A 27,434-nucleotide genomic window follows, 5' to 3' on the forward strand; every position below is an offset into this window, starting at 1 on the left:
TAAAAACCTGTTTTTGCTTTGTCATTATGGAGTGTTGTGTGTTGAGGGCAAAAAACTATTTGATCCATTTTAGAATAAGGCTGTTAACAAAATGTGGAAAAAGTCTGTTCTGAATATTTCCTGAATGCACAGTAGATACGTTTCAACACAGATCCAAAAATTGCACGAGACTGAGAAAAACGAAGTATACCATTTATTTCCATTGCTTTTCCCAACCTATTTGAAGGCTTCTAAAACGCAGCAATCACCTTGGTGGAGGATGAGGTTCATTACCATCTCAGAAGTTTTCAGGAGAGTCAAACCAAAACCTCGTAGACGCTTCGTGCAAATGCCAATTTTGGTTCAGTATTAACTTTTGTATGGAAGTATTTAGCACATAAAAGTAATGGTTTGTAAAAACAAAAACGGGAAGATATTTTTATTTTGGCTGGTGCATATGAACACTGACCTGGAAAAAATATTATTTTCATTTCAGCAGGAAGGAGAGAATAATACGTTTGGGAATCGTAACAGGTACACGAAGTAACAGAAAAGAAACAAGCGCAGCACAAAACCTAAATGATTCCTATGAGCCTATTTGTGTGATTCTGTGTAAGTTATACATTTTTGTAGTGAAATGTAACGCGGGACACGTTCGTAGTGTCAATCATGAGTGGATTACAATAAAAGTTCCTTGACGCAGAAGCTGCTTTAAGAGCTTCCATGAGTCAATGACTGGCAAAAAGCACACTGATCTACCCATGGGAGTCTTTTTCTTCCCCGTCACTGAATAAGCACATCGTTGGAACACAACTATGACACCAAACTGTTAATCTTATAATAAATTCAATTTTGAAATTGTGCAAAGATATAACAGCAGTGAACATACTAGCATTGAAAACATTTGAGTCAATTGTGGCTTACAAGTCTAATAAGTGGACACCGTATGAAAAAATTACTTTGCTAAACTTGGATCGCTTTAAGAAAATCAAAAGGTACAAAAAAGTAGGGTAGGAAAATAGTGTTATCTTGCATCAAACAACAATAATGACATGAAGATCCCGTCCGTTTGTTTCTTATATCTCCCTTTCTTTACCGACAGTAACATTTAACAGTAACGCACCAATAAAATATATCCCAACTAAAATTGCACATGGTTAATCCAGCAGATACCGTACTACTTGAACCTGCTGTTATAGAGCGTCTTTAGGCTGTCATAAGCGTGACATAGCAGCAATGTACAGTATTATTCCATCGGGCTAAATGTCCAGAACGTTGGAGACATGAATGTAATGTAAAGAGCTGATAAGTGTATAAGACTCTATTCTTGAGGACAGAATCATATCAATATTACAAAATGTGTTTCTATCTGGACATTGCTCCACCCTGAACAGACCCCAGGTGTCGTTGGTGGTAATAATACCTTGTAGTGTCATATACAGCGGTAGTCAGCCTAAGCATAACAGCTTATTACCATTAACAGTTATGACTTTTCTATTTATTTAACTAGGCAAGTCAGTTAAGAACAAATTCTCATTTACAATGACGGCCTATCCCGGCCAAACCCTAACGACGCTGGGCCAATTGTGTGCCGCCCTATGGGACTCCCAATCACAGCCAGTTGTGATATAGCCTGGAATCGAACCAGGGTCTGTAGTGACGCCTCAAGTACTGAGATGCAATGCCTTAGACCGCTGCGCCACTCGGGAGCCCTTATAACAGATTATATAATTTATGTCATGCTTTTAACGACGATGTGAGCGTTCTATGACAGAGTTCCAGGAAAGTGTTAACAGAGATACCCTACAGAGGGTATGTGAAAAAACATGACAGATTAAATGAACAAGGTATTGCACAGATTAATAAAAAGGCAACAATAAATATATACCAAATTCATAGAACATTTACATTACAATTTTAGTCAGGTTTTGGAAGATTTTAGGATCAGTTTAGTGTCAGTTGTGCTCAGGTGGAGGGGGAGAAAAGACTTAACTAGTCATCCCATTCGTCGTCATCTTCAAAATCCTCTTCGTCATCATCATCATCTTCATCTAGGAAATGACAAAACAAATTTGTAAACAAAGCATAGAGATGTACATCTTTATTTTGAGGGAAACTGGCAATAACACAATTCAGATGAGTACTTAAATTCAGCGTCTTGACAACTGCTCACCAATGCCTGCTCGGCACAAGACTTTATTCAGACGTTAAATTAAAGGCATTAGCTCAGGGAGCTAATGCAAGTACTCAGATCTCAGGCAAGGTTATTCCTCAAGCGAGTGCTGTTAACTGAATCACTTCCATCACACTGACAGTAGGCACCTACCTGAGGAGTGGATGGCTTTGCTCCTCTTCTGCATTACTTCCATAAGTGCCCCCACTATGCCTGCCGAGGGTGCTGGTGTAGGGGAGCCAGAGTCTGGGCCGTCTGGTACCTGACGCACGCGCACACACACAGTTATAAACATGGAAATGCACACAAACATACACAGGCAAAGATGGTACACTTACAGTTTTGAGCTGGATGCCCTGCCGTATCTGGTCGAGCAGCGCATCGCGCCCCACAGTGGTGGCCGGTGTCTTGGAGGCCGGTGCCTCCACCTTCTTCAGCTGGGTGCCCCCACGGATCTGCTCCAGCAGGGCCGACTTACCCCCCGAGCCCTGGGGTGAGCGGGACAACGGCACACCACAGTCCAACTCTGGAGGGGGCGGGGGTCCAGGTGGGGGTGGTGGAGGTGGTGGTGGAGGGGCTCCCCCACAACCGGAGGGTGGTGGTGCTGGTAGGGGAGGTGGTGGTGGGGCCTGGGGTGCTGTGCTGGCATGCAAGGGTGGAGGAGGTGGTGGTGGCTGGTGGTGGCCCCCTCTGGTGTGGGCCGGGGGTGGAGGGGGTGCTCCTAGGGCACCAGGCCTGGAGGGTGGGGGTGGGGGAGGGGCCGAGGTGGGGGCCCGTGAGGGTGGAGGTGGCGGGGCACCCCGGCCACCTCGCAATGGTGGTGGTGGGGGAGCTGGGCCCGAGCTGTGGGGTGGTGGAGGGGGAAGTGGGCCTCCCCGAGAGGGAGGGGGTGGTGGGGCTGTGTGGGACAGAGAGGGAAAAAGAGAGAAATCCGTTAAGGAGTCGCAATATTCCATCCAGCAGGGTTCAAATTACTGGGGTGCACAAGAGTACTGCACGGTCCCAATACAAATCACAGTTCTTTCACTTAATAAGCACTGAAAATAAATGTTGTTTCCAATTATAGGTTACCCCCCAAGAGTTAGTGTCATTCAAACCCTGTCATCCAGATACTCTGTTTCAAATCACTCCAATACACAGCCAAAACAACTCCCAGCACAGCGATGTGGCATTTAACATCCAAAATCAAACAGTGCTAAAAACTAAACACTCTACCCTAATTCTCCAATCCATGCTTGATTTTCGGAGTCGAGTAGTAGAATACCTGGATCCCCATTTAGATTAAAAAAAAAATTAGTTATACTTCTGGCACGTTGAACGTTCAAGAGCTCAGAAATTCACTGAAATTCTGGCAACATTTTACATTATAGCCTTTCAACTCTGTTAATTAAAAATTCAGACAAACCACAAGCTAGTTAGCTTCATCCGGTCAAGCATGTCAAAGCTCACAGTCAACACCTGAGGCAGAAACACACCAACCACAACTCTATGGAAACACAGTCAGTTACCCACCACACCACCTGCGCGGCCCTGGAAAAATACCACATAATTAAGCCCCATCTGGCTTGCACCATCTCATTACCAGTGGAGTGCATTCTCAACAAGGAAGTTCATCACATTCACAGTGGGTGGAATCCTTAATACTTGAGATACACGGAACTCAGAGGGTGGTTCTGGTGAGCTCACCTTGCCTACGGAGCTCGTTCTTGACGGCCTCCACCCCTCCTTTCTTTTCGATGAAGTCGTAGATGACCTTGGAGGTCTCCTTGTCTTTGAGTTGAGCCTCTGAGATGCCACACATGTCAAACAAGTTCTTCAGCTCTGGGTCCAGGTTATTTAACTGGGACAGAGAAAGGGGGACAGAGAGAAAGACCTGTTCAGGACAATCCAAAAAACAGACAGGCTAGCATCTGTGGTGTTTTGTAAAGGTCTAAAATGACGCTGTACAAACATGGCCTAAAATAAAAAAATGCAATGACAATATCATTTAACTCAGAAAACTTCATATTGAGCACACAATAATCAAATGACCTTGTCAATCTTAGTGCCATTCTGCCTTCTGGTGGATTAAAAGAGGAATTGCACCTTGTGGTGCACACAACAATAACCCCAAGCACACATCAAACTCCACAAAGAAATGGTACATTGAACACAAAATCGACATTTTGCAATGGCCATCTCAGTCTCTGGACTTGAAACCCATTGAACACCTGTGGTTTGAATTTAAGAAGTTAGGCCACAAGAGCAGACGAAGGATATCAAGGATCTGGAAAAATTCTGTATGGGAGGAATGGTCTAACCCTCCCAACGTGTTCTCCAATTTCATATATATATATATATATATATTTTTTTTTTTAGAAAAAGCCTGTCATTATCCTCTCAATGGGCGGGTGCTAGAGCCCCAATAAATTTGACCCATATATTTTTTGTATTACTTGTTAAACAAAATATGTTAGTAATTGTATTAGTATAAAATAATATAATAGCTCAGTATTTGTATTATTCATTTTATAGCATTTTTTGCTCATCTTTATAAAAGGGTGCCAATAATTACAGACCTGGCTGTTTATTCAGTGTCTGCTAAATGGAATATTTATATTATACACAGTGTACAAAAATGCTGTTTCAATGACAGACTGACCAGGTGAAAGATGACTAGTTAAATCCACTTCAAATCAGTGTAGATGAAGGGCAGGAGACATGCTAAAGAAGGATTTTTAAGCCTCGAGACAATTGAGATAGTGTACGTGTGCCATTCAGAGATTGAATGGGCAAGACAAAAAAGATTTAAGGGCTTTTGAATGGGGTATGGTAGTAGTACCGGTTTGTGTCTAGAACTGCAAAGCTGCTGGGTTTTTCAAGCTCAACAGTTTCCCGTATGTATCGAGAATGGTCCGCCACCCAAAGAACATCCAGACAACTTGACACAACTGTGCAAAGCTTTGGAGTCAACATGGGCCAGCATCCCTGTGGAACTCTTTCGACACCTTGAAGAGTCCATGCCCCGATGAACTGAAGCTGTTCTGAGGGCAAACTAATTGCTCACAGCTGCACCTGCTTGCCAGACAGGCAGGTCTTGGCGGGGGAGCTGTGCTTTGATGAACGTTGGGCTTGTAGCCTTTGCAAGTATCCGCATTGTACTCACCATAATGGGGAAAGGTTGTCGTTCGCTGCTGGGTAGGGCAGCCGGCGACGAAGGCCGGTTGTAAGTGGGAATTTGGGGAACCAGATTAGATAGCGGGGTTGCTAGGAGTGTGAGGCATCTCCCTAGGGTTTGCAAACAGAGCGTGCTGTGAGTGTAGTGCGCTCCTCTTACCTACGTAATTAATCACACCAAAACCTACGCTGATTAACCTGAATATAGCCTGGTTGTTGTTCCTGGCCAGTTTGTAGCCTATTCAGTGTACCGTGGATTAGCCTGCCACTAGCCACTGCCAGTCTGCCTCCGACCGCCCCAACGGTGGTGCACATGCCCAGACCCCATGAGGGTGTCCCGTAAACTAGGAGAGCTGTTTTTAAATGTAACATTTAAAATGTTCAAAGTTGTCTATGCCCTTTTTCATTGACCTAGTCTTGTTAAATGTTTTTAGAATATATATATATTTTGAAATCAGTCAGCATCCACAGCATGGGTATTGTGGAGCGAACAGAACGGGTATGTTATATGACTTCACTATCAGGTGTGGGTCTCTGAACAGTGTGTAGGCTATTATGACCCTTGGGGTGCAGTGAATTTGCATGTTTGTACAATTGCATTTCATTAGGCTACAGTGAAGTAGTAGTAGAACCTTGGATGTTCAGTTCTCCCTAACCTTACTACAAACACTGATGAGATAATATCACTTTTTACCACGTTATCACACTTAAACCTGTGTGCCTTACATCTTCTTCGGGTCATTGCAGCACTTCCGATTGGGTTATGGACAGATTATTATATATTTATTTTTTTAAACATACAAAATATTTCCACATGACCTTCCCCTTGTACTGTACATTTTTTTTTACATAATTACCCTCAAAATAATTTTCCACCAACAGGTTTCTGTGCCAATGCACAACACAACCAATACCGGCATGGATTGCGTTAACACCACAATAAATAGACAAACAGAAAACAGATCCTTCCCTACCTTGTAGGCTTACCCAGTATCAAAGGCTTGGCAATCTCTGAATGTAATTAAACTTTTTGGTGTTTTGTAACAGTCTCTTTCCATTTGTCAAATTGCCTCTGCACAGCTTGGATTGCATATTCTACAGTAATACAAAGGACTGAATGCACGTCTAATTTATAAATCTGTATCTGGCTTTCGGGGGTCACCTTATTTTTTAACATGGCTACATCTATGGGCTGTTATGTTTTTCTGTTGTGCGTAATGTGCGGTAGCATATATCATAGGCTACGTATTGGATAACCGCACAATCAACTGGGCTTGGGCTCATAAAATGTATTCAATATATGGCTTATCAGGCTCAGGTAGCATCAGGCTTGCATTTTCATGCAGATCAAAGCTCTAATCAAATCCAGACATTAATATGCTTTAGAATGACTCTCCTGGTTTGGGTGGGAAATACTGGGTTACCCGGGAGCAATGTGATTATTCTCGGGATGGAACATTTGTAAAATACCGGGAAAATATTAAACCCTAGTCTGTAGCTTATTCTTTAGATGTTTGGGGCTGCTGGTGAACCAGGATATGCAGGCATGATCAGTGACACTGGACTGGCACACTTGCCATTCTTCGGGGTGTCTATAGGTTTCCATCCAATTGGCAACAGATTTTCATGTGAATATTCAAAAATCTGCATAAAAACATGCACATTTTAATTTACCTGACATTTGAGAAATGTACCGGACATCCATATGCATTCAGTACCGACTTGGCACGGCCAGCGCCAACGAGGGATATTATCCAAATGAGCCACATTCACATGTCCCTAAAAACAGCCTATAACAAATTACAAAAACACTATTCCTAGTGTTTCGGTGTAACATATGCAAAACTTTATAGCCACATTTTTTCCTATTGGTTTTTACTCTACTTTCCTAAAACAATAATTGTCCACCTCAGGTTCAGCTCCTGGAGATTTGAGCACTAAATGCATCAGGGCACTGCATGCATAGGCCTAGTTGTCCACTATGATACTAATATTAACCTCAAAGTCTAAGCTGTTGGGCCTTTACTACCATATCCCATAGAAATGCATTGAATAACACACTCAAAATGGCAAAAAATAGTCAAAATGTAATAAGGAATACGGTTTTGAAGTGTCTGTTCTTTATCTAGGAGATAAGAAAGCGAAGGAAATAGTTTTTTTGGACACATTTAAACCCTTATTTTTGGTGGCACAAAACTACCTCCGTACTTCCATTAATTTGTACAGGTTACCTTCAGACGAGTCCCGTGATCATTGTGTTCGTGAGTGATATTAGCTTGTAGGAGAAACAGTTCGAACGCTAAAAACATTTACATGAGAAGAACGATTTTCAGGATGTCTCATGGTCTGACAAACACAGCTGTAGCTCGGCCACCTTCCGCCACAGTTGCGGAAGGCCAACATAAGTGGATGCGGGGGATCTGCTCCATCTTAAAAACTGACAGATTATGATGGGGATTTTTTAAAATTATGTTACTTAGATTGGGGAAAGTGGAAAAAGTAAGACACACAAATATCATACCCCCAAGACATGCTAACCCCTCACCACTACAACAACAGTGGAGGTTAGCATATTTGGGGGGGTATGATATTTATGCCAGTCATTGTATCATTTCAAAGTGCTATGAGTACAGAGCCAAAACAACAACAAAAATTGTCACTGTCCCAATACTTTTATAGCTCACTGTATTTGGCGCATGGAGGTAGATGAGGAAATTTAGCGAGAATGGAAGAAATATAGTAAAACCTGCAAAGTGGCAAATGTAAACCCCCAAAATAAAAAGCACTACCCTTGCCCACAAAAAAGCAACCCTCCAAAGCAATTTTTTTTGTCAACCCACTATTTTGAACCACACCTCCCCCATCAGTAAATTGCGATCTGTCCCTGACAGAGACTGCAGCAATTTAGCAGGTTGCCTAGCATTTTCTGCATGCGGTCTTATTAAATTGTGTAGTTAATAAAGATCATCGTTTGCTATATCTGTGTTGAGTTTTGGTGTCCTATTCTCTGATGCCGGAACATACAGGTCAAACAAGGGTGGCATCAAGCTACTCTGCTCAATCCAGTACTTGCCCCACGTCTCGGGTCATCGAACATGCTTTATTACATTACTTTGAGAAGTTCCATGGCACAGGTAGCCTAGGTCTACATCTATGCGTAAACAGGTGCTCAGCGTTGACAGGAGTGTGGAATGAAATAAACCAAAACGTGTTTCTCACAAGTGTAACAAAGGTTATCCACTCCGACAATGAGAACAGTAAATGACTGTAATAATATATTGAATGCATTATCAGAAATTACCGTAACTAAACAATTAGTAGATTAGAAATTATGGGAATTAACAGTAAATGTACTACTAGTGATATGTAATTGGGGAATTGATTGATTTTTAGTCTAAGGGCAAACAATTCACACAATAACGTTATGAAACAAGTGCACAAGAATTGGCAGGATAAAACACATTCTGGAGAGAGATGTGCCTTGTGCATCTAAACTAGAGCTGGGCAGTATACTGTATTTTACTATATACTGGTATTGATGCATGGACAAGATTGGGTTATTACATAAGAGGTATTTCGTTTTTATAGTTTACGTTGCTACTTGAGACGGCTATACACAATATTTTGGCCCTATCGCTCAGCCATACTCCCCTTCTTCTTGACTCAAGATTTTAAAACTATACTCAATAAAAACATTATATTGACACATACTGTAGGCCTAACGAATACTCTTACAAACGGTGTCAGATCCAATGAAGTAACCATTTATCGAAAACCAATGCAATTTCAAAACAAATGCAATTGCACTTATTTTCTCAATTTTACCAAATTGCTTGTTGGCGTGCAAAGCAAATACTCTCGTGGAGCACCTAAAAGTAAAATCACACACTACGGAGACGGAATGTACGTCAATGTAGTTTTTCATAAAAAAAGGGGTGGCTTCTCCAGTATTCTACGTAATTTTGTCCATCTGAAAATTGGGACACACTGTATTATTCCTTACGCAGCCGTGGGGGCAGAGTCATCAAAGATATTTATAACTAACCCCAGATAGTTCATCTGTGTCTTTTACAGTGGGAGCAAATGAAGCATAAATGGGCAGAACAAGCAGAGGTGGGCAAAGCCAAGCACGAGCAAGCATGTATTTGCATATTTCCGTTAGGGAAAGCCTCCTCTGTGAAGCGCAAACTTTAGGCGGAGTGCAAACTGAATTCGACCTTGCACTCTTTCTAAACAACGCAACTTTGTAAAACTTTGGCAAAGCATCAACTCTATGAAACTAAGTGCACTATTTTCGTAAAACAGATTCTAGTTTTTGGAACAGAAAAATTTATTGAGATCAGATGTTTGCCCAGTGTCACCAAGTTCCATCCTCTCCCACTACCGGACTTCCTCCCACTAACATATGTGGTGATGAGATATCGTTCTAAATGGATGCTTCAGCTTTATAGCCCCTGTGACGTGTCTGATTTACCCCTTCTGTCTCTGATGTCATCGCTTGGTTCCTTGATTTGATTTATAGGATATATATATATATATATATATATATATATATATATATATATATATATATATATATATATATATATATATATATATATATATATATATATATATATATATATCAAAGTAGCCGACTTTGCATTGTTAATCTCAGCAACTTTTCAAACAGTAAACCAAACAACAAGAATTAACCCCAAAAGGTATTTTGTTTAGAAGAAATAACTAGTGATTCCAGCTATTGTTAAATAGTAGAACCTCCTCTAGCCAGCAGTTTTTTTCCTCTGTGACAAAAACATGAAGTTCTATTTTTTTGTTGATATCGAATGACTACACAAGCAGGATATCAAACTGGCATAATGTTTTAGGTTACAACGGCAAGTCAAAAAAACATTTGCCATGATATATTTTTTAAATTATAAATCTGATTATTTCGCTTGGAGATGGGTGAAGCTAAAAACAATAGATACTGTTTTTAGCCAGACTAAAGCCAGCCAGCCGCTACTAGCAAGAGAAGGCAAAATTACAAAAGTCTAAAACTTTGCTATCGCCCCTTGTGATTGGGAGTGAGAACAGTGAGGATATTGTTACCAAAAGGTGTCCACTGCTCCAAAAATATAATTCCACCCAGGCACGTAGATCAGAGTGAACCTTTACATTGACGGTGCCAGTCTTAAGGAGTGATGGACTGTGCCATCCCTGCGGCCTCCGCAATGTATTAGTCCACTGAGACAGACGCGAATCAGAGAGGTGTCTCGTGTGCCATGCATTTTATTTTATTTTGCGACCGACTAAAAACAAATCTCTTGACCAACAGTCTATCGTCCAAACAATAAACCGGTCAACTAAATGGGGTAAGCCCTATTATATATTACACAGTGCCTTCAGAAAGTATTCACACCCCTTGACTACCTTTACAAAATAAGTTTTTGAAACTGCAGTAAAAGTGCAGTCGACTGGTATTTTGGACACAGTGATTGCAGAATAACGGCAGTTGTACTGCAAAATTACAGCAATGAAAAAAAAACTTTGCCGCCTCCTGCAGTTATACTGCATTCTAACTACAGTTATACTAGTGTACTGCAGTTATACCACACTGACTGCAATCATTTCCCCACATTTTTTAAAACCGTTTGAGTTTAATGGTTGTGATAGGAAAAAAACTGAGGATGGATCAACAAAATTGTAGTTATGCCACAATACTAAACTAAAAGAAAGAAGTCTGCACAGAAGAAAAAAAATCCATCCTGTTTGCAATAAGGCACTAAACTAATACTGCAAATAAAATGTGGCAAAGAAATGAACTTTTTGTCCTGAATACAGGACAACAGACAATGGGAGACAAATTCACCTTTCAGCAAGACAATAACCTAAAACACATGGCCAAATATACACTGGAGTTGCTTACCAAGATGACATTGAATGTTCCGGAGTGTCCTATTTACAGTTTCGACTTAAATTGTCTAGAAAATATATTGCAGAACTTAAATGGTTGTCTAGCAATGATCAACAACCAACATGACAAATTGTTTGGTACCCTTCCCCAGATCTGTGCCTTGACACAATCCTGTCTCAGAGCTCTAAAGACAATTCCTTCGACCTCATGGCTTGGTTTTTGCTGACATACACTGTCAACTGTGGGACCTTATATAGACAGGTGTGTGCCTTTCCAAATCATGGATTTACCACAGGTGGACTCCAATCTAGTTGTAGAAACATCTCAAGGATGATCAATGGAAACAGGACACACCTGAGCTCAATTGAGTCTCATAGCAAAAGTTCTGAATACTTATGTAAATAAGGTATGTTTTTTTTAAATTTGTAATACATTTGCAAAAATTTCAAAAAACCTGTTTTCGCTTCGTCATTATGGGGTATTGTGTATAGATTGATGAGGAAAAAAAAGATTTAATACATTTTAGAATAAGGCTGTAACGTAACAAAATGTGGAAAAAGTCAAGGGGTCTGAATACTCTCTGAATGCACTATATGCATATCTGTTTCAACAACTGTTAGATTTAAAAACACTGATCTAGTAGGTTATTTTAGGGAAGTATGAATTATTATTTCTCACACACACACACTTCAAGGCATCTTAAAAGTCAAAATCAAATAGCAATGATCCTTGGTACAGTGGCTTGCGAAAGCATTTTTCATATTTTGTTGCCTTACAACCTGGAATTAAAATTAATTTCTTGAGGGTTTGTATCATTTGATTTACACAACATGCCTACCTCTTTGAAGGTGCAAATGATTATTTATTGTGAAACAAACAAGACAAAAAAACAGAATTTGGGCATAACTATTCACCCCCCCAAAGTCAATACTTTGTCGAGCTACCTTTTGCATAAATTACAGCTGCAAGTCTCTTGGGGTATGTCTCTATAAGCTTGGCACATCTAGCCACTGAGATATGTGTCCATTCTTCAAGGCAAAACTGCTCCAGCTCCATCAAGTTGGATGGGTTCTGCTGGTGTACAGCAATATTTAAGTCATACCACAGATTCTCAATTGGATTGAGGTCTGGGCTTTGACTAGGCCATTCCAAGACATTTAAATGTTTCCCCTTAAACCACTCAAGTGTTGCTTTAGCAGTATGCTTAGGGTCATTGTCCTGCTGGAAGGTGAACCGCCGTCCTATTCTCAAATCTCTGGAGGACTGAAACAGGTTTCCCTCAAATGTCCCTGTATTTAGCGCCACCCATCATTCCTTCATTTCTGACCAGTTTCCCAGTCCCTGTCGATCAAAAACATCCCCCCCAGCATGATGCTGCCACCACCATGCTTCACTGTGGGGATGGTATTCTCGGAGTGATGAGAGGTGTTGGGTTTGCGCCAGACATAGCATTCTTCTTGATGGCCAAAAGGTTCAATTTTAGTCTCATCTGACCAGAGTACCTTCTTCCATATGTTTGGGGAGTCTCCCACATGCCTTTTGGCGAACACCAAACGTGCTTGCTTATTTTTTTCTTTAATCAATGGCTTTTTTTCTGGACACTCTTCCGTGAAGCCCAGCTCTGTGGAGTGTACGGCTTAAAGTGGTCCCATGGACAGATACTCCAATCTCCGCTGTAGAGCTCTGCAGCTCCTTCAGGGTTATCTTTGGTCTCTTTGTTGCCTCTCTGATTAATGCCCTCCTTGCCTGGTCTGAGTTTTAGTGGGTGGCCCTCTCTTGGCAGGTTTGTTGTGGTGCCATATTCTTTCCATTTATTAATAATGGATTTAATGGCTCTGTGGGATGTTCATAGTTTTGGATATTTTTTTATAACCCAACCCTGATCTGTACTTCTCCACAACTTTGTCCCTGACCTGTTTGTAGAGCTCCTTGTTCTTCATAATGCTGCTTGCTTGGTGGTGTCCCTTGCTTAGTGGTGTTGCAGACTCTGGGGCCTTTCAGAACAGGTGTATATATACTGAGATAATGTGACAGATCATGTGACACTTAAATAAAGTCCACCTGTGTGCAATCTAACTAATTATGTGACTTCTGAAGTTATTTTTTCCTTTCACTTCACCAATTTGGACTATTTTGTGTATGTCCATTACATGCAATCCCCCAAAAAATCCATTTAAATTACAGGTTGTAATGCAACAAAATAGGAAAAACGCCAAGGAGGATGAATACTTTTGCAAGGCACTGTATGACCTTCTTAAGACAATTCCATATGGTAGCTTAGTAGAACCCCCCCGGCTTAGACAGGGTATAGACTGTAGAGGGTTAAGTTCAAGGTAGGAAGACGCATAGAGAGAAAAGTGCCTGAAAATCGACTAATGTTCCATTAATTTGCGCTTACCTCAGGTCGGAATCGGGGAATATGTGCTTACGCCAACTTCTCTGACAGTTGTCTGAATGGCATGACAAATATTGGCAAAAACCCTTCTTTGGTGACCGAGCAGAAACATTGAGTTTTGGGCAACACTCCCAAACATATGTGATGGTGATGATTGATGAACTGCAGAACACAGGTATTTCTATGAGGATCGACTGACTTATGACTTGCGCTACTGAAGCATAGCTGCCCAAAACAGTGACCAACAATTTTCTGGAATATTCTAGGTTGCAGGAAAGGCTTGTATGACGGCATTGGATGCATGATAAATATGCGCTGTATACAAATGAGGCCATTGTGTGGGCCAATCATGAGTCGGCCACACAGGTCACCATTGTGTGCCCATGAAGGATCCGGTGTGTGTGTGTGTGTGTGGTACTCACATCGAAGCCTGTGTTTGGGTCCCAGCCCACATGGCCGATGTGCCTGAAGAGAGAGACACAAGACAGACAGGGATGAGCACATACATACACGTGTACCCACAAGCAAGCCGATTCACAAACGTGTGTGGGTGTGCATTGCACACGCAGCAACAATCACGTGCAAGCACAGACACTCATGTAAGACCACTCACTTGTGCACATACACACAAACAGAGGGGCAATTATGAATGCAGACAAACACAACTGAGCCATTGAAAAGATTCTCAAGACACAAAGAACACCCTCAAACATGAGTGACAAGCTCAATACGTTACACAACATACATTCAGAAAAACTTCCGCTGCGCTACATCTCTCTACACAGACCCGTCTGAAGTGTAATCTCGACGGAAGTGTGGTCCACTCACTGGAAGTTGCTGGGGGTGCCGATGTCTGCCTTGGTGAGCTTCTTCCTCTTGCACTTGACTTTCTTCTCCTTCTTGCTGAGGCTGCTGTGCAGCATGTTGTTGATGTGGTGTGGCTGAGGCTGCTGCTGGGAGTTGTGGAAGCGCACATTGTTAATCTCTGGGTTCTTGATGTCCACTGTGGCCATAGGGAGAGCCGGGCCTATAGTAGGAGGGAGGGTAGAAGGAGGGAGAGATGGAGGAAGAAAATGAGAAGCTTCTAGAAGTAGAAGCTCAGAACCACTCCTGGGAAACTCAGAAGCAGTGTTTCTCTCACAAAATGAGGTGGAGTCAATCCAAAAGGTCGTCCTTTGATTTCTTAGCATACTGGACAAGTTATATTACACAGGCCAGATAGATCATACACAACCCCTTTCAATTATTAATAAAAAAAGTAAAATTTAGTTTGCATACTTAGACTGGTAGTAAAAAGACTACTGTATAACTTGGCCTGTGTTGAGACTATGGTAGTCTCTGAAGCCCATCAATATTGCAATCTTAAAATGTTTTGAAATATAAATATATAGAAACAAGTGAAAAAGTTTAAGACTGAGCAAGACAGCCAACAATGCAGGACCACACACAATAAAACAGTCTTTCGATGTATTTAACACTATTTCAAAATAGTGTACAGGCAACAAACAATAGAGGGCACCAATTGTCTATACAAATGCCAGGGCCTTTGTGAATATCTACTGTAGAAGCCAAACACCAGCATAGGTGCCAAACAACAAAGTCAGTACTAATTCCATTTAAATTATAATTCAAAGTTTTCACATTTATGCAAAACATTGATGCAATTATGTAAATCATGTGCATTAATTTCTTAATTCACTAGAATTTAAATGGGATCATGAACATGAACTCTGACGACAACCCTACCGTTAAACACCTCTCTCAGCCAGCTCTTAATCCTCGGCTCCTCTAGCACCACACACCCCTCATTTGCCACTTCATCATCCTCTTCCTCAAAAGGACAAGGGCGGGATGGACATGAACTCTGCATGACGACAACTCTACCATTAAATACCTCTTTAAACCAGCTCTTAATCCTCGGTTCCTCTAGCACCACACCCCCCTCCTTTTCCTCTTCATCCTCCTCCGCTCTCTCTTCCTCAAAAGGACAGGGGCAGGACAACAGCATATAAAGCCCATCCACGAGCAGCACTGGACACCCAAGCAGACCCAACCAGTCTTCCAACTTCAACTCACTGTCCAATGACTCTGTTAAAGACAGGCTTGATAAAGAGGTTGTGCAATACATCCTTGTGCCATCCATATGATACAGTGCTGGGTAGACCAACCGACTGGCGAGGCTCTCAGACTGCCTGTGGCTACGCAAAGGAATAGCACAGCAGTCTTTCACAGACAACTAAAGAAACGGTGACAGAATCAAACTGGCTCAAAGACAGTGCTTGTCCTCCCATTGTGTGTGTTTGTTCCTTATGTGACATCAGTCGAGTCAAACCCAGTCATAAAAATAAAAACAAAAGATCTTTGGCCAACTTCAGAGCTGGAAGCCATGTTGCTCCTTGGACAATTCAAATATACTCATGTTGACCATCTATTGCTTGGTTTAAAATTCTGCTAATTCTTTGGACTGTTAATGGTAAAAATTTCCCAGGAGGCACCAACATGGCTGCTATAAAATGTACACGATATTGTCTAGGAACATTATAATAATGACTTTTGATTGAAACTGCAATGGCCAACAAACAGAGCTACAGTAGTTCTGTGAACTACTCTGGCATGAGGAATAACCTAACATGAGACCTAGGTTAGGCTTCAGTTCAGCGGGATAACAGTCTTATGGCATGCAAATGATTTGGGTTTAACCCCAGTTAGTCACACAAACTCTCAATACTCTCACACAAACCTCCCCCTGTCCCGGCATTTGATTACGCTCCTCGAGTCCATGTTAATCTCCACAATATGCAGATGGGTCAGACATAAATCAGTAATCTACAGCTAATCCCAACCAAATCCCTGGATTTCCTACAAATGTTAGAAGTCTCAGCTATCGACGAGGACTTTGAAAGCTCCTTCGCCATGAGACATGTTTACCCTCATTATTGTACTTCACCGGAAGCTTGTAGTGGTATCCATGTAGTGGTACCATACAGATGGTTGTCTTTGGCTGTATGAAAGTCAATGATTGACAGATAATGTCAATGGTTATCCAGTCCATATTAGGGTTCAGAAACCTCATAAATGTAATGATTAAATATCACAAATATTAAAGCGCACACTGTCAGCATGACAGTGAATTATGACAAGGAAAACAAATTGGGGGAGGGAATCAAAAGACCTCAAGACCTCTCTCCATCATGGTTGACAACTCCACGGTGTCCCCCTCCCAGAGTGCAAAGAACCATGGAGTGACCCTGGACAACACCCTGTCATTCTCTGAAAACATAAAAGCAGTGACTCGCTCCTGCAGGTTCATGCTCTGCAACATCTTTAGAGTATGACCCTTCCTCACACAGAAAGCGGCGCAGGTCCTAATCCAGGCACTTGTCATCTCCCGTCTAGACTACTGCAACACTCTGTTGGCTGGGCTCCCCGCTTGTGCCATCATACCCCTGCAGTTTATCCAGAATGCCGCAGCCCGCTTTGGGAGAACTTGGGAATGTTGAACACGTCAACCCGCTCCTCTGCACAATCCACTGGCTTCCAGTCGAAGCTCGGAGCCGCCACAAAACCACAGTGCTTGCCTACGGAGCAGCAACGGGAACTGCTCTTCCCTACCTTCAGGCTATGCTCAAACCCTACAACCCAACCCAAGCACTACGTTCTGCCACCTTTGGTCTCTTATCCCTCCCACCCTACGGGGAAGTCTTGTTTCGCTCAGCCCAGTCAAAGCTCTTCTCTGTTCTGGCACCCCAATGGTGGAACCAGCTTCCCCCTGACGCTAGGACAGTAGAGTCCCTGTCCATCTTCCCAAAACATCTGAAACCCTACTTCTTCAAAGAGTATTTTAAATGAAACCCACAGCGATGTCTGTATGTGTGTGTACACATGCGTGTACACCAATACATTTGATTTCGCTTGACTGATTATAGGAGAACTATGCTTTTAAATCGTAAAATAACCAAGGATTACGTTTCAATAAAACATGTTGAAGGTCAAATTTGGACTATACAAATTGGTACAAATCAAAGAATGGACAACATACCATTTGCAGGGTCACATCTTTTCTCTGCAAAACAAAAATGGGAACAATTATAATTTCGCAGCCAATTCAAGTGTGCTTTGGCACAGCTATCAGAGCAACGGAGAGTGTAGATGGAAGTGTCGAAGGACAAGCAAAGTGTCTGGAAAGTGTTCAGAGTCAGATGGACAGACGGAAATAGGATGGAAGACCACGGAAAGGTAGCCACCGCAGGTTGGAGAAAATACCAGTTCCATTCAGATACTGGGCGCCAAATGCATTTCACTCAGGAGGAGAGGATGCATTTTCACTAGTTCAGAAAATATGCACAAAAAAAAGACAAGTACTGGAAGAACAGTACAGAATGAAAGCTAGTGTCCCTACCATACCATTACAGTAGACCCCTTTCCCTGCACCACGTCTTTGAAAGCACACTCCTCACAGCAAGAGCAGCAAACTTCAAAGGCCGGCATGGAGAGAGAAACAGAGAGAGATGTAGAGAAGCCAGAGAGGAACACCACTGCAGCCTTTAGCGCAGAAAGACACTCTTCTGTTTTTACTGTGCAGACAAAAACAGTGCCTTCGGAAAGTATTTAAACCCCTTGACTTTTTCCACAGTTAAGTTACAGCCTTATCCTAAAATTGATTACGTCCCTTTTTCCCCCTCAATCTACACACAATGGGAGTAAAAAAATAAGTTTGCTAATTTCTTAAAAATAAAAACATTTACATAAGTATTCAGACCCTTTAACGCAGTACTTTGTTGAAGCACCTTTGGCAGCGATTACAGTCTCGAGTTTTCTTGGTTATGACGTTACAAGCTTGCCACACCTGTATTTGGGGAGTTTCTCCCATTCTTCTCTGTAGATTCTGTCAAGCTTGGTCAGGTTGGATGGGGAGTGTTGCTGCTCAGCTATTATCAGGTCTCTCCAGAGATGTTCGATCGGGTTCAAGTCCAGGCTCTGGCTGGGCCACTCAAGGACATTCAGAGACTTGTCCCGAAGATCCTCCTGCTTTGTCTTCGCTGTGTGCTAAGGGTCGTTGTCCTGTTGGAAGGTGAACCTTCACCACAGTCTGAGATCCTGAGCAGGTTTTCATCAAGGATCTCTCTGTACTTTGCGCGGTTCATCTTTGCCTCGATCCTGACTCGTCTCCCAGTCCCTGCCACTGAACAACATCCCCACAGCATGCTGCCACCACGATTCATCGTAGGGACGATGCCTGGTTTCCTCCCGACGTGACTGTTCGCATTCAGGCCAAAGAGTTCAATATTGGTTTCATCAGAAAAGAGAAAATTGTTTCTCATGGTCTAAGAGTCTTTAGGTGCCTTTTGGCAAACTCCAAGCAGGCTGTCATGTGCCTTTTACTGAGGAGTGGTTTCCATCTGGCCACTACCATAAAGGCCTCATTGGTGGAGTGCTGCACTGGCCTCATTGGTTGTCCTTCTGGAAGATTCTCCCATCTTCACAGGGGAACTCTAGAGCTCTGGCAGAGTGACCATCGTCTTCTTGGACACCTCCCTGACCAAGGCCCTTCTCCCCAGATTGCTCAGTTAGGCCGGGCGGCAAACTCTAGGAAGAGTCTTGGTGGTTACAAAATTCTTCCATTTAAGAATGAAGGCCACTGTGTTCTTGGGGACCTTCAATGCTGCAGACATTTTTTGGTACCCTTCCCCAGATATGTGCCTCAACACAATCCTGTCTCGGAGCTCTACGATCAAAACCTTCGACGTCATAGCTTGGTTTTTGCTATGACATGCACTGTCAACTGTGGGACCTTTATATAGACAGGTGTGTGCCTTTCCAAATCATGTCCAATCGATTGAATTTGCCACAGGTGGACTCCAATCAAGTTGTAGAAACATCTCAAGGATGATCAATGGAAACAGGATGCACCTGAGCTCAATTTCGAGTCTCATAGCAAAGGGTCTAAATACTTATGTAAATAAGGTATTTCTGTTTTTTAGAATATGGCTGTAAGGTAACATGTGGAAAAAGTCAAGGGGTCTGAAAACTTTCCGAAGACACTGTATATCACTGAGTTTGCAACAGCAACCAGCAGGAAAAATTTGACACAGGGCTCAATTCCAAACCAATTCCTAGACCGTTGTTGACCCCAAATGAACCCCCTCGCAGATCTGAGTTACAAGATAGGTCTCAGGTAATAGAGGGATCGGTTTGGGATCGGGCCCTGTGGTCTTGTCAGTAGTAGCGCAGGAAGAGAAATTGAAGCTTCCTCCCCTTCCTCTGTCCAGAAGGTGAATGGTTGAGGTGGTGAGAAAGCAGAGGTAGTGTAGACTGAGCACACGGAGCAACTGTAGTTACCCGTTTTACGTTGGCGTCTGCCGAGTAGGTCGTTAAGTGCGGCTCTAAATCGCTTGGCCTCTTCCTCGCTAGCGAAGTTCAGGCCTACCTGGCAGTTCTGGAGATAAAGAGAGTAAAGAGAGATCATTCTTTTTTTTAGGACACTGTCTACGTGGGGTCCAAAAGCTTTCAAGCGGCGGGATATCATACTTACATCTCCTGCGAATGAAATGAAATACGACCTAGAGCTGTTGATTGAGAAGTTATTGTAGAGCTCCTGTTCAAACATGGTTTTCCCTCCCTGAAAAGAGAGAAATAACATTAAGTAGTGAACTGCCTTTTGGCAGCAGAGGGAATTCCTCAGGAAAGGGACTCAGTGTTAGGCTAGCTTCAACCATCCTTCATCTACTTCACTCACCTTGATGTCAAAGACCCTGATGAAGTAGGACCTCAGAGGGTTATCCTTGATCAGACAGGCCACTCCGCAGCACCTCTTCATCCAGGATGAGCTCCTGTCTGCCCCATACACCTGGACTACCGCTGAGCACAGGGTCTACGGACGAATTCACAGTGGGAGTGTGGGAGCGTTACAGCAAAGTAAAAATACTATAGTGACACATAGAGAGACAAAGAGCTTGTAAAATGTTTTGATAATTAAATGTGATTAAGAAGTGCAGCATTGGATTGCACATTATCTTCAGTCTTCACAAAACTAGCTTAACTAGTGGAATGCCTCTAGGGGGAAATGTGTAAATGATGGCCATATAGAGGAAGAGGACCACATCCACGAACAGGAAACACTGATTATTTGCCCGAGAGTATAGTACAACGTTTGCAGATAATACACCCTGAGAATATCTGATAGAGAATGATGACAGACATAGCCAGTGGCCACACAATCTAAAGCTTCGTTTGCTTCAAGGACACAGAGAGCGACCTGTGCCAATCACAAAACGAGATGATGAGGAAGAGGAAATACCATTCTAGCTCACTTCCTCTTCAGTGATTTATTATTGCGGGTAGGAGAGAAAGAACATGAGGAAGCACTTCTCTCCTTAAACTCACACCTCATCATAACACAGGAAAGGTCACTGGCAAGACCATAGTACATTGGATTTGATTAGTTAGGACCCTAAAACAATATGGGATAATTTTTTTGACTGATTCCATTTAGTTTCCCCCCAAAATTCTGTTTTCCCTCTTGGTTTTTCCAGTTCTCAGGTTTCCACTCTCAAAAAAAAGAGAGATGTTCTAAGACCACAAAAAATGCTTAGATTAGGCTGGCAATAATATAGTGCCTATAAGAACATCCAATAGTCAAAAGGTATATGAAATACAAATGGGAGAGAAATAGTCCTATAATAACCACAACCTAAAACTTCTTAACTGGGAATATTGAAGACTCATATTAAAAGGAACCACCAGCTTTCATGTGTTCTCATGTTCTGAGCAAGGAACTTAAACATTAGCTTTTTTACCTTCTCCAACACTGTGTTTATTTATACCAAATTGAACATGTTTCAATATTTATTTGAGACTAAATTGATTTAATTTATGTATTATATTAAGTTAAAATAAAAGTGTTCATTCAGTATTGTTTTAATTGTCATTATTACAAATATATATCACACTCTATATATCCACACTCTCACTCTCCAGGGTTTTTCTTTATTTTTACTATTTTCTACATTGTAGAATAACAGTGAAGACATCAAAACTATGAAATAGCACATATGGAATCATGTAGTAACCAAAAAAGTGTTTAAAATATATTTTGATTTGAATGAGATTCTTCAAAGCAGCCACCCTGTGCATTTTTGACAGATTTGCACACTTTTGGCACTCTCAAACAGCTTCACCTGGAATGCTTTTCAAACAGTCTTGAAGGAGTTCCCACATATGCTGAGCACTTCTTGGTTGCTTTTCCTTTAATCTGCGTCCAACTCATCCCAAACATCTCAATTGGGTTGATGTCGGGTGATTGTGGAGGCCAGGTCATCTGATGCAGCACTCCATCTTGGTCAAATAGCCCTTACACAGCCTGGAGATGTGTTGGGTCATTGTCCTGTTGAAAAACAAATGATAGTCCCACTAAGTGCAAACCAGATGGGATGGCATATCGCTGCAGAATGCTGTGGTAGCCATGCTGGTTAAGTGTGCCTTGAATTCTAAATAAATCACAGACAGTGTCACCAGCAAAGCACCCCCACACCATCACACCTCCTCCTCCATACTCGACGGTGGGAAAGACACATGTGGAGATCATCCATTCATCGTCTCACAAAGACACGGCAGTTGGAACCAAAAATCTCAAATTTGGACTCATCAACAAAGGACAAATTTCCACCGGTCTAATGTCCATTGCTCATGTTTCTTGGCCAAAGCAAGTCTCTTCTTCTTATTGGTGTCCTTTCGCCTCTTTGGGATAGGGGGCGGTATTTTCACATCTGGAGTCCTTTAGTGGTGGTTTCTTCGCAGCAATTCAATCATGAAAGCATGATTCACGCAGTCTCCTCTGAACAGATGAAGTTGAGATGTGTCTGTTACTTGAACTATGTGAAGCATTTATTTGGGCTGCAATTTCTGAGCCGGAAACTCTAATGAGCTTATCCTCTGCAGCAGAGGTAACTCTGGGTCTTCCTTTCCTGTGGCGGTCCTCATGAGAGCCAGTTTCATGTTCTTTGGCGACTGCGCTTGAAGAAACTTTCAAAGTTCTAGAAATTTTCCAAATTGACTGACCTTCATGTCTTAAAGTAATGATGGACTGCCGTTTCTCTTTGCTCATTTGAGCTGTTCTTGCCATAGCCCTATTTGGTAAAATACCAAGTCCATGTTATCTTCTGTACACCACTCCTACGTTGTTAAAACACAACTGATTGGCTCAAATGCATTAAGGAAAGAAATTCCACAAATGTACTTTTAACAAGACACCTTTTAATTGAAATGCATTCTCTGGAATGAGTAGGTGTGTCTAAATTTTGGACTGGTACTAATACAAAACACACACAAACGTTTGGGGTAATTTAGAAATGTCCTCGTTTTTGAAAGAAAAACATTTTTTATCCATTAAAATAACACCAAATTTATCAGAAATACAGTGCAGACATTGTTAATGTTGTAAATGACTATTGTAGCTGGAAACGGATGATTTTTAATGGAATATCTACATAGGCGTACAGAGGCCCATTATCAGCAACCATCACTCCTGTGATCCAATGGCACGGAGCTAATCCAAGAGTATCATTTTAAAAGGCTAATTGACCATTAGAAAACACTTTTGTAATTATGTTAGCACAGCTGAAAACTGTTGTACTGATTAAAGCAGCAATAAAACTGGCCTTCAGACTAGTTGAGTATTTGGAGCATCAGTATTTGTGGGTTCGATTACAGGTTTAAAATGGCCAGAAACAAAGACCTTTCTTCTGAAACTCATCAGTCTATTCTTGTTCTGAGAAATTAAGGCTATTCCATGCGAGAAATTGCCAACAAACTGAAGATCTTGTAAAACGCTGTGTACTATTCCCTTCACAGAACAGCGCAAACTGGATCTAACCAAAATAGAAAGGAGTGGGAGGCCCAGGTGCACAACTGAGCAAGAGGACATGTACATTAGAGTGTCAAGTTTGAGAAACACACACCTCACAAGTCCTCAACTGGCAGCTTCATTAAATAGTACCCACAAATCACCCGTCTCAACGTCAACAGTGAAGAGGCGACTCCGGAATGCTGGCCTTCTAGGCAGAGTTGCAAAGAGAAAGCCATATCTCAGACTGGCCAATGAAAAGAAAAGATTAAGATGGGCAAAAGAACACAGACACTGGACAGACAAATCTAAGTTTGAGGTGTTCTTTCACAAAGAAGAACATTTGTGAGATGCAGAAAATGAAAAAATGCTGGAGTAGTGCTTGACGCCATCTGTCAAGCATGGTGGAGGCAATGTGATGGTCTGGGGGTGCTTTGGTGGTGGTAAAGTGAAAGATTTGTACAGGGTAAAAGGGATCTGGAAGAAGGACAGCTATCATGCCATTTTGCAACGCCATGCCATTCCCTGTGGATGGCGCTTAACTGGAGCCAATTTCCTCCTACAACACGACCCAAAGCACAGCTCCAAACTATGCAAGAACTATTTAGGGAAGAAACAGTCAGCTGGTATTAGTTCTGTAATGGAGTGGCCAGCACAGTCACCGGATCTCAACCGCATTGAGATCTTGTGGGAGCATCTTGACCGTATGGTACGTAAGAAGTGCCCATCAAGCCAATTTAACTTGTGGGAGGTGCTTCAGGAAGCCTGGAGTGAAATCTCTTCAGATTACCTCAATAAATTGACAGCTAGAATGCCAAAGGTAGTAATTGCTGCAAATGGAGGTTTCTTTGACAAAAGAAACATTTGAAGGACAATTATTATTTCAATTAAAAGTAATTATTTATTACCTTGTCAACGTCTTGGCTATATTTCCTATTCATTTTGCATGGAAAACAATGACATTACTAAGTGACCCCAAACCTTTGAACGGTAGTATATATATATATATATATATTTTTTGGTTGTGGCGGCAATGATTTAGCAGCAGTGGACCGCAGCTGCTAAATGATTCTAGGGGAAACACTGTTAAACCACATCAGGAGACCACTTCAATTCAAGTGCACACCAGACAGAGACCATTATTTGGTTAGCGATGTTTCTATAGTGCTCATGTGATTGCAGAATTTGCAAAACAAATGGCCACTGGATTGATGCAAATAATCACGATATCATTCTGCCAGGTAAGAATAGGCTACTTTGTAGTTTAATTGAGAAGGTTTGCGAGTCAAAGTGTACTGTAGACCGATATGTGCACAGCACACAGACAGGGGCATAAGTCAATCCAGATCAGTATGTTCCCAATTCCCATGGTAGGAAAAATGTTAAGGGATAAAAAGAACACACACATCAAGATATGGCTCTGTCTTACTAGACACTCAGCTTTGACTTATGGCAAATGGTGATATGTTATTTATTTAGACAGTGTAGTCTATAGTAGTCGTTCCACTGGGCTGCCATTTCACACGTATTGTAATCTAATGCAGCTTCTCAATAAACTGATTTGACTTTCATCCTTACAAAAACAATTGCAGTAAAAGTGCAGTAACTACAGTCAAATATTTTTTAATGCAGTATTTGCAGCATACTGCCCTCTGACTGCAGGTATACGGCAATCTTTTTTTTCGTAAGGGCACAACTACCTTCATAGCCTTTAGCATTGGGAAAATAGTTGCTTCTTCCCGCAACAAACCGGTGTTATCTGTGTAAACAATGGCTCGTGTAAACAATGGGACTAAGCAAGGATAATATGTATGTTCTGAACATATTCCATTGTGCAAACACGGATTCGACAGCGATCGTTGTCAAATAAAAACCTAATACTGATGTGCAAACATGCCAGACTGCGGTACATCAGTTGGTTGAGTAACGTTAAGTTGTCAATTTTATATCCCACACACACACAAACAGTAGCGGTCAACCTTAACTTAGGTCAACACTATCGGTCATGTTTATTAATGATGGGGTATGTGCTGCATTGGCTAAAACAGTAACATTTACATTACTGTTTACAGCCAAGCCAGGCGAAAACCATTAATCCTCCAGAGGCACACGTTTATATTTAGAAATCCATTATATTCCAGCAAATCCATCTGACAGGCAAACAGTTCTGCTTGCCCAAACATCGTTCCAGCAAAGCCATGGAAAGATGCTGAGCTGTCATGCGTCTTATCGGCCTACAGCCAGGTTATTTCCTAACGTTAGCCTACATAACACTAACATTTAGCGTAACACATGATTTTTTTGCAACGGTGCAGGTAGACAAATTGCACTTGAACTTGAGAGCGTGGCATGGTCGTAAACAAGACAACTTACATTGCATTTCCTGCCCAGGTAGTTGAATAGGCATTCGTTCTCTTGCGGGGTGAGCAGTATGGAGCCAATATTTCCAACCCGCGGCTGCTGAGAATGGCTATTCATGTTCGTAAATAACTTCTCAATAAACAAAATGAACTGTTTTACTCTTGAACATTACATCAAATTCGTGCAGCTTTTGGTTGCCATGGCCTGCGACCGGATCATCTCATGACGTTGTTTCTAAGGTAGAGGTCTGCAAAATGAAATATTTCAGGGTCCTGGTTGTTGGATAACAACCTCCATGACCCAGGCGCCTTGACTAAACCGTGGGAACCCCAATCTTTGCAGAGTGCAAATTCTAAACTTTCATTCGGAACTCCAGCTGCAACATCGATACATCCATCCAACATGGCAGTGTAAAGGAACAACCATTGCAATGAAGATAGGGGTCATGGAGAAATATACAAATAATATACAATTGAAGAGCAGGGCTTTCCGAACGAAATTAATTTCCATTAAAAAAAAGATGTTGCCTGTCGTCTTTAAATGTTCTGATGTTAGAATATAACGAGGATGCCAAAATATCCCGAACTATGAAATGGTCTAGCCCTATTTCCCAGTGGATTTTGTAACATGAATGCAGTATACTGAGGGGTTGCGCGTGGAGCTGAGCAGGGACTGGTGTTTGCTACTTGTGAGGGAGGAGCTACTGCTGTTGTCATATTTTTAAAGTTAGGGATACAATGTTACATATGTACAATATAGCCTACTTCTTTATTACATTTTGGGCACAAATACTTGATATTTCTTATAGTTGCGCTCTCTCTCACCCCCCTCCTCTCTCTCTCTAACACACTGAGGTCAGTGAGTTCAATTGTTATCAATATGGATATATTGGAGTTTTAAAACAAGTCCAAAAGCTATATCATAATTTGAACATGGGGGCATGACTAACATGACTCATGTTTTCAGGTTTAATGTCCTCTAGCCTTATGCTACCACACTGCACAGTCCTCCAGTCACCCCAACAACTGAGCCTCAATACCCCCTGGGGTGTAGATTTGCCTCAAAGTGCCCTCCATGTCTTCCATCTAGCATACAAAAAGGGGAGGAAGAGAGATAGACAGATGGACAGACTTTAACTGAAGGGGCTGTCCTACCAGGTGCCACCTGGCCCTTGCTTAAACCCTGTCAATGATGTATTAGCAAATCATTAATCTGTTAGGCTAGCAGCCCCTCTTGTGTTTGTTTGTGTTGTTAAAAAGGTATAAATCAAAATGTCACATGCGCCAAGTACAAGATGTAGACTTTATAGTGAAATGCTTCCTTACGAGCCCTTTCCCAACAATGCAGAGTTAAAAAGTAAGACAAATTTGCAAATAAGAAGAAAAAAGTAACACACACAAAAGAACTGTAAAACGGCTCTATAAAAGGAGAAGGTACCAAGTCAATGTGTGGGGGTACGAGGTACAGTTGAAGTCGTAAGTTTACATACACCCTAACCAAATAAATTTAAACTCAGTTTTTCACAAATCCTGACATTTAATCCAATTAAAAATTCCCTGTTTTAGGTCAGTTAGGATCACCACTTTATTTTAAGAATGTGAAATGTCAGAATAATAGTGAATGATTTATTTCA

The 27,434-nt window shown here is 41.8% G+C and overlaps 1 protein-coding gene across 2 annotated transcripts; it reads right to left on the reverse strand.

Annotated features, from left to right (window-relative positions):
* Window positions 1-178: 178 nt before the first annotated feature.
* On the reverse strand, window positions 179-26,451 carry LOC129862721 (actin nucleation-promoting factor WASL-like). Of its 2 annotated transcripts, XM_055934626.1 has the most exons (11): window positions 25,814-26,451; window positions 20,336-20,470; window positions 20,132-20,218; window positions 19,939-20,035; window positions 17,639-17,662; window positions 14,428-14,626; window positions 14,022-14,064; window positions 3,839-3,992; window positions 2,491-3,050; window positions 2,306-2,414; window positions 179-2,030 (listed from the first exon to the last, which is right to left on the reverse strand). In XM_055934626.1, the coding sequence occupies exons 1-11, from the start codon at window positions 25,916-25,918 to the stop codon at window positions 1,972-1,974; spliced, it is 1,572 nt and encodes a 523-aa protein (XP_055790601.1). In that variant the 5' UTR covers window positions 25,919-26,451; the 3' UTR covers window positions 179-1,971. The 2 variants fall into 2 exon arrangements, with proteins under 2 accessions (XP_055790601.1, XP_055790602.1); XM_055934627.1 differs by lacking the exon at window positions 17,639-17,662.
* Between the last annotated feature and the right edge of the window lie 983 nt (window positions 26,452-27,434).

The sequence above is a fragment of the Salvelinus fontinalis genome, chromosome 9 (genome assembly GCF_029448725.1).
Source record: "Salvelinus fontinalis isolate EN_2023a chromosome 9, ASM2944872v1, whole genome shotgun sequence".
Lineage (NCBI taxonomy): Eukaryota > Metazoa > Chordata > Actinopteri > Salmoniformes > Salmonidae > Salvelinus > Salvelinus fontinalis.

Excerpts from the sequence above, each read along its gene's own strand:
- LOC129862721 (XM_055934626.1), bottom strand. The coding sequence starts at position 25,918 with ATGAATAGCCATTCTCAGCAGCCGCGGGTTGGAAATATTGGCTCCATA. Across the intron at positions 20,036-20,131 it reads TCATTTCATTCGCAGGAGAT|AACTGCCAGGTAGGCCTGAA; the intron begins GTAAGTATGATA and ends CTTTATCTCCAG. Across the intron at positions 2,415-2,490 it reads AGGGCATCCAGCTCAAAACT|GTACCAGACGGCCCAGACTC; the intron begins GTAAGTGTACCA and ends CGCGTGCGTCAG.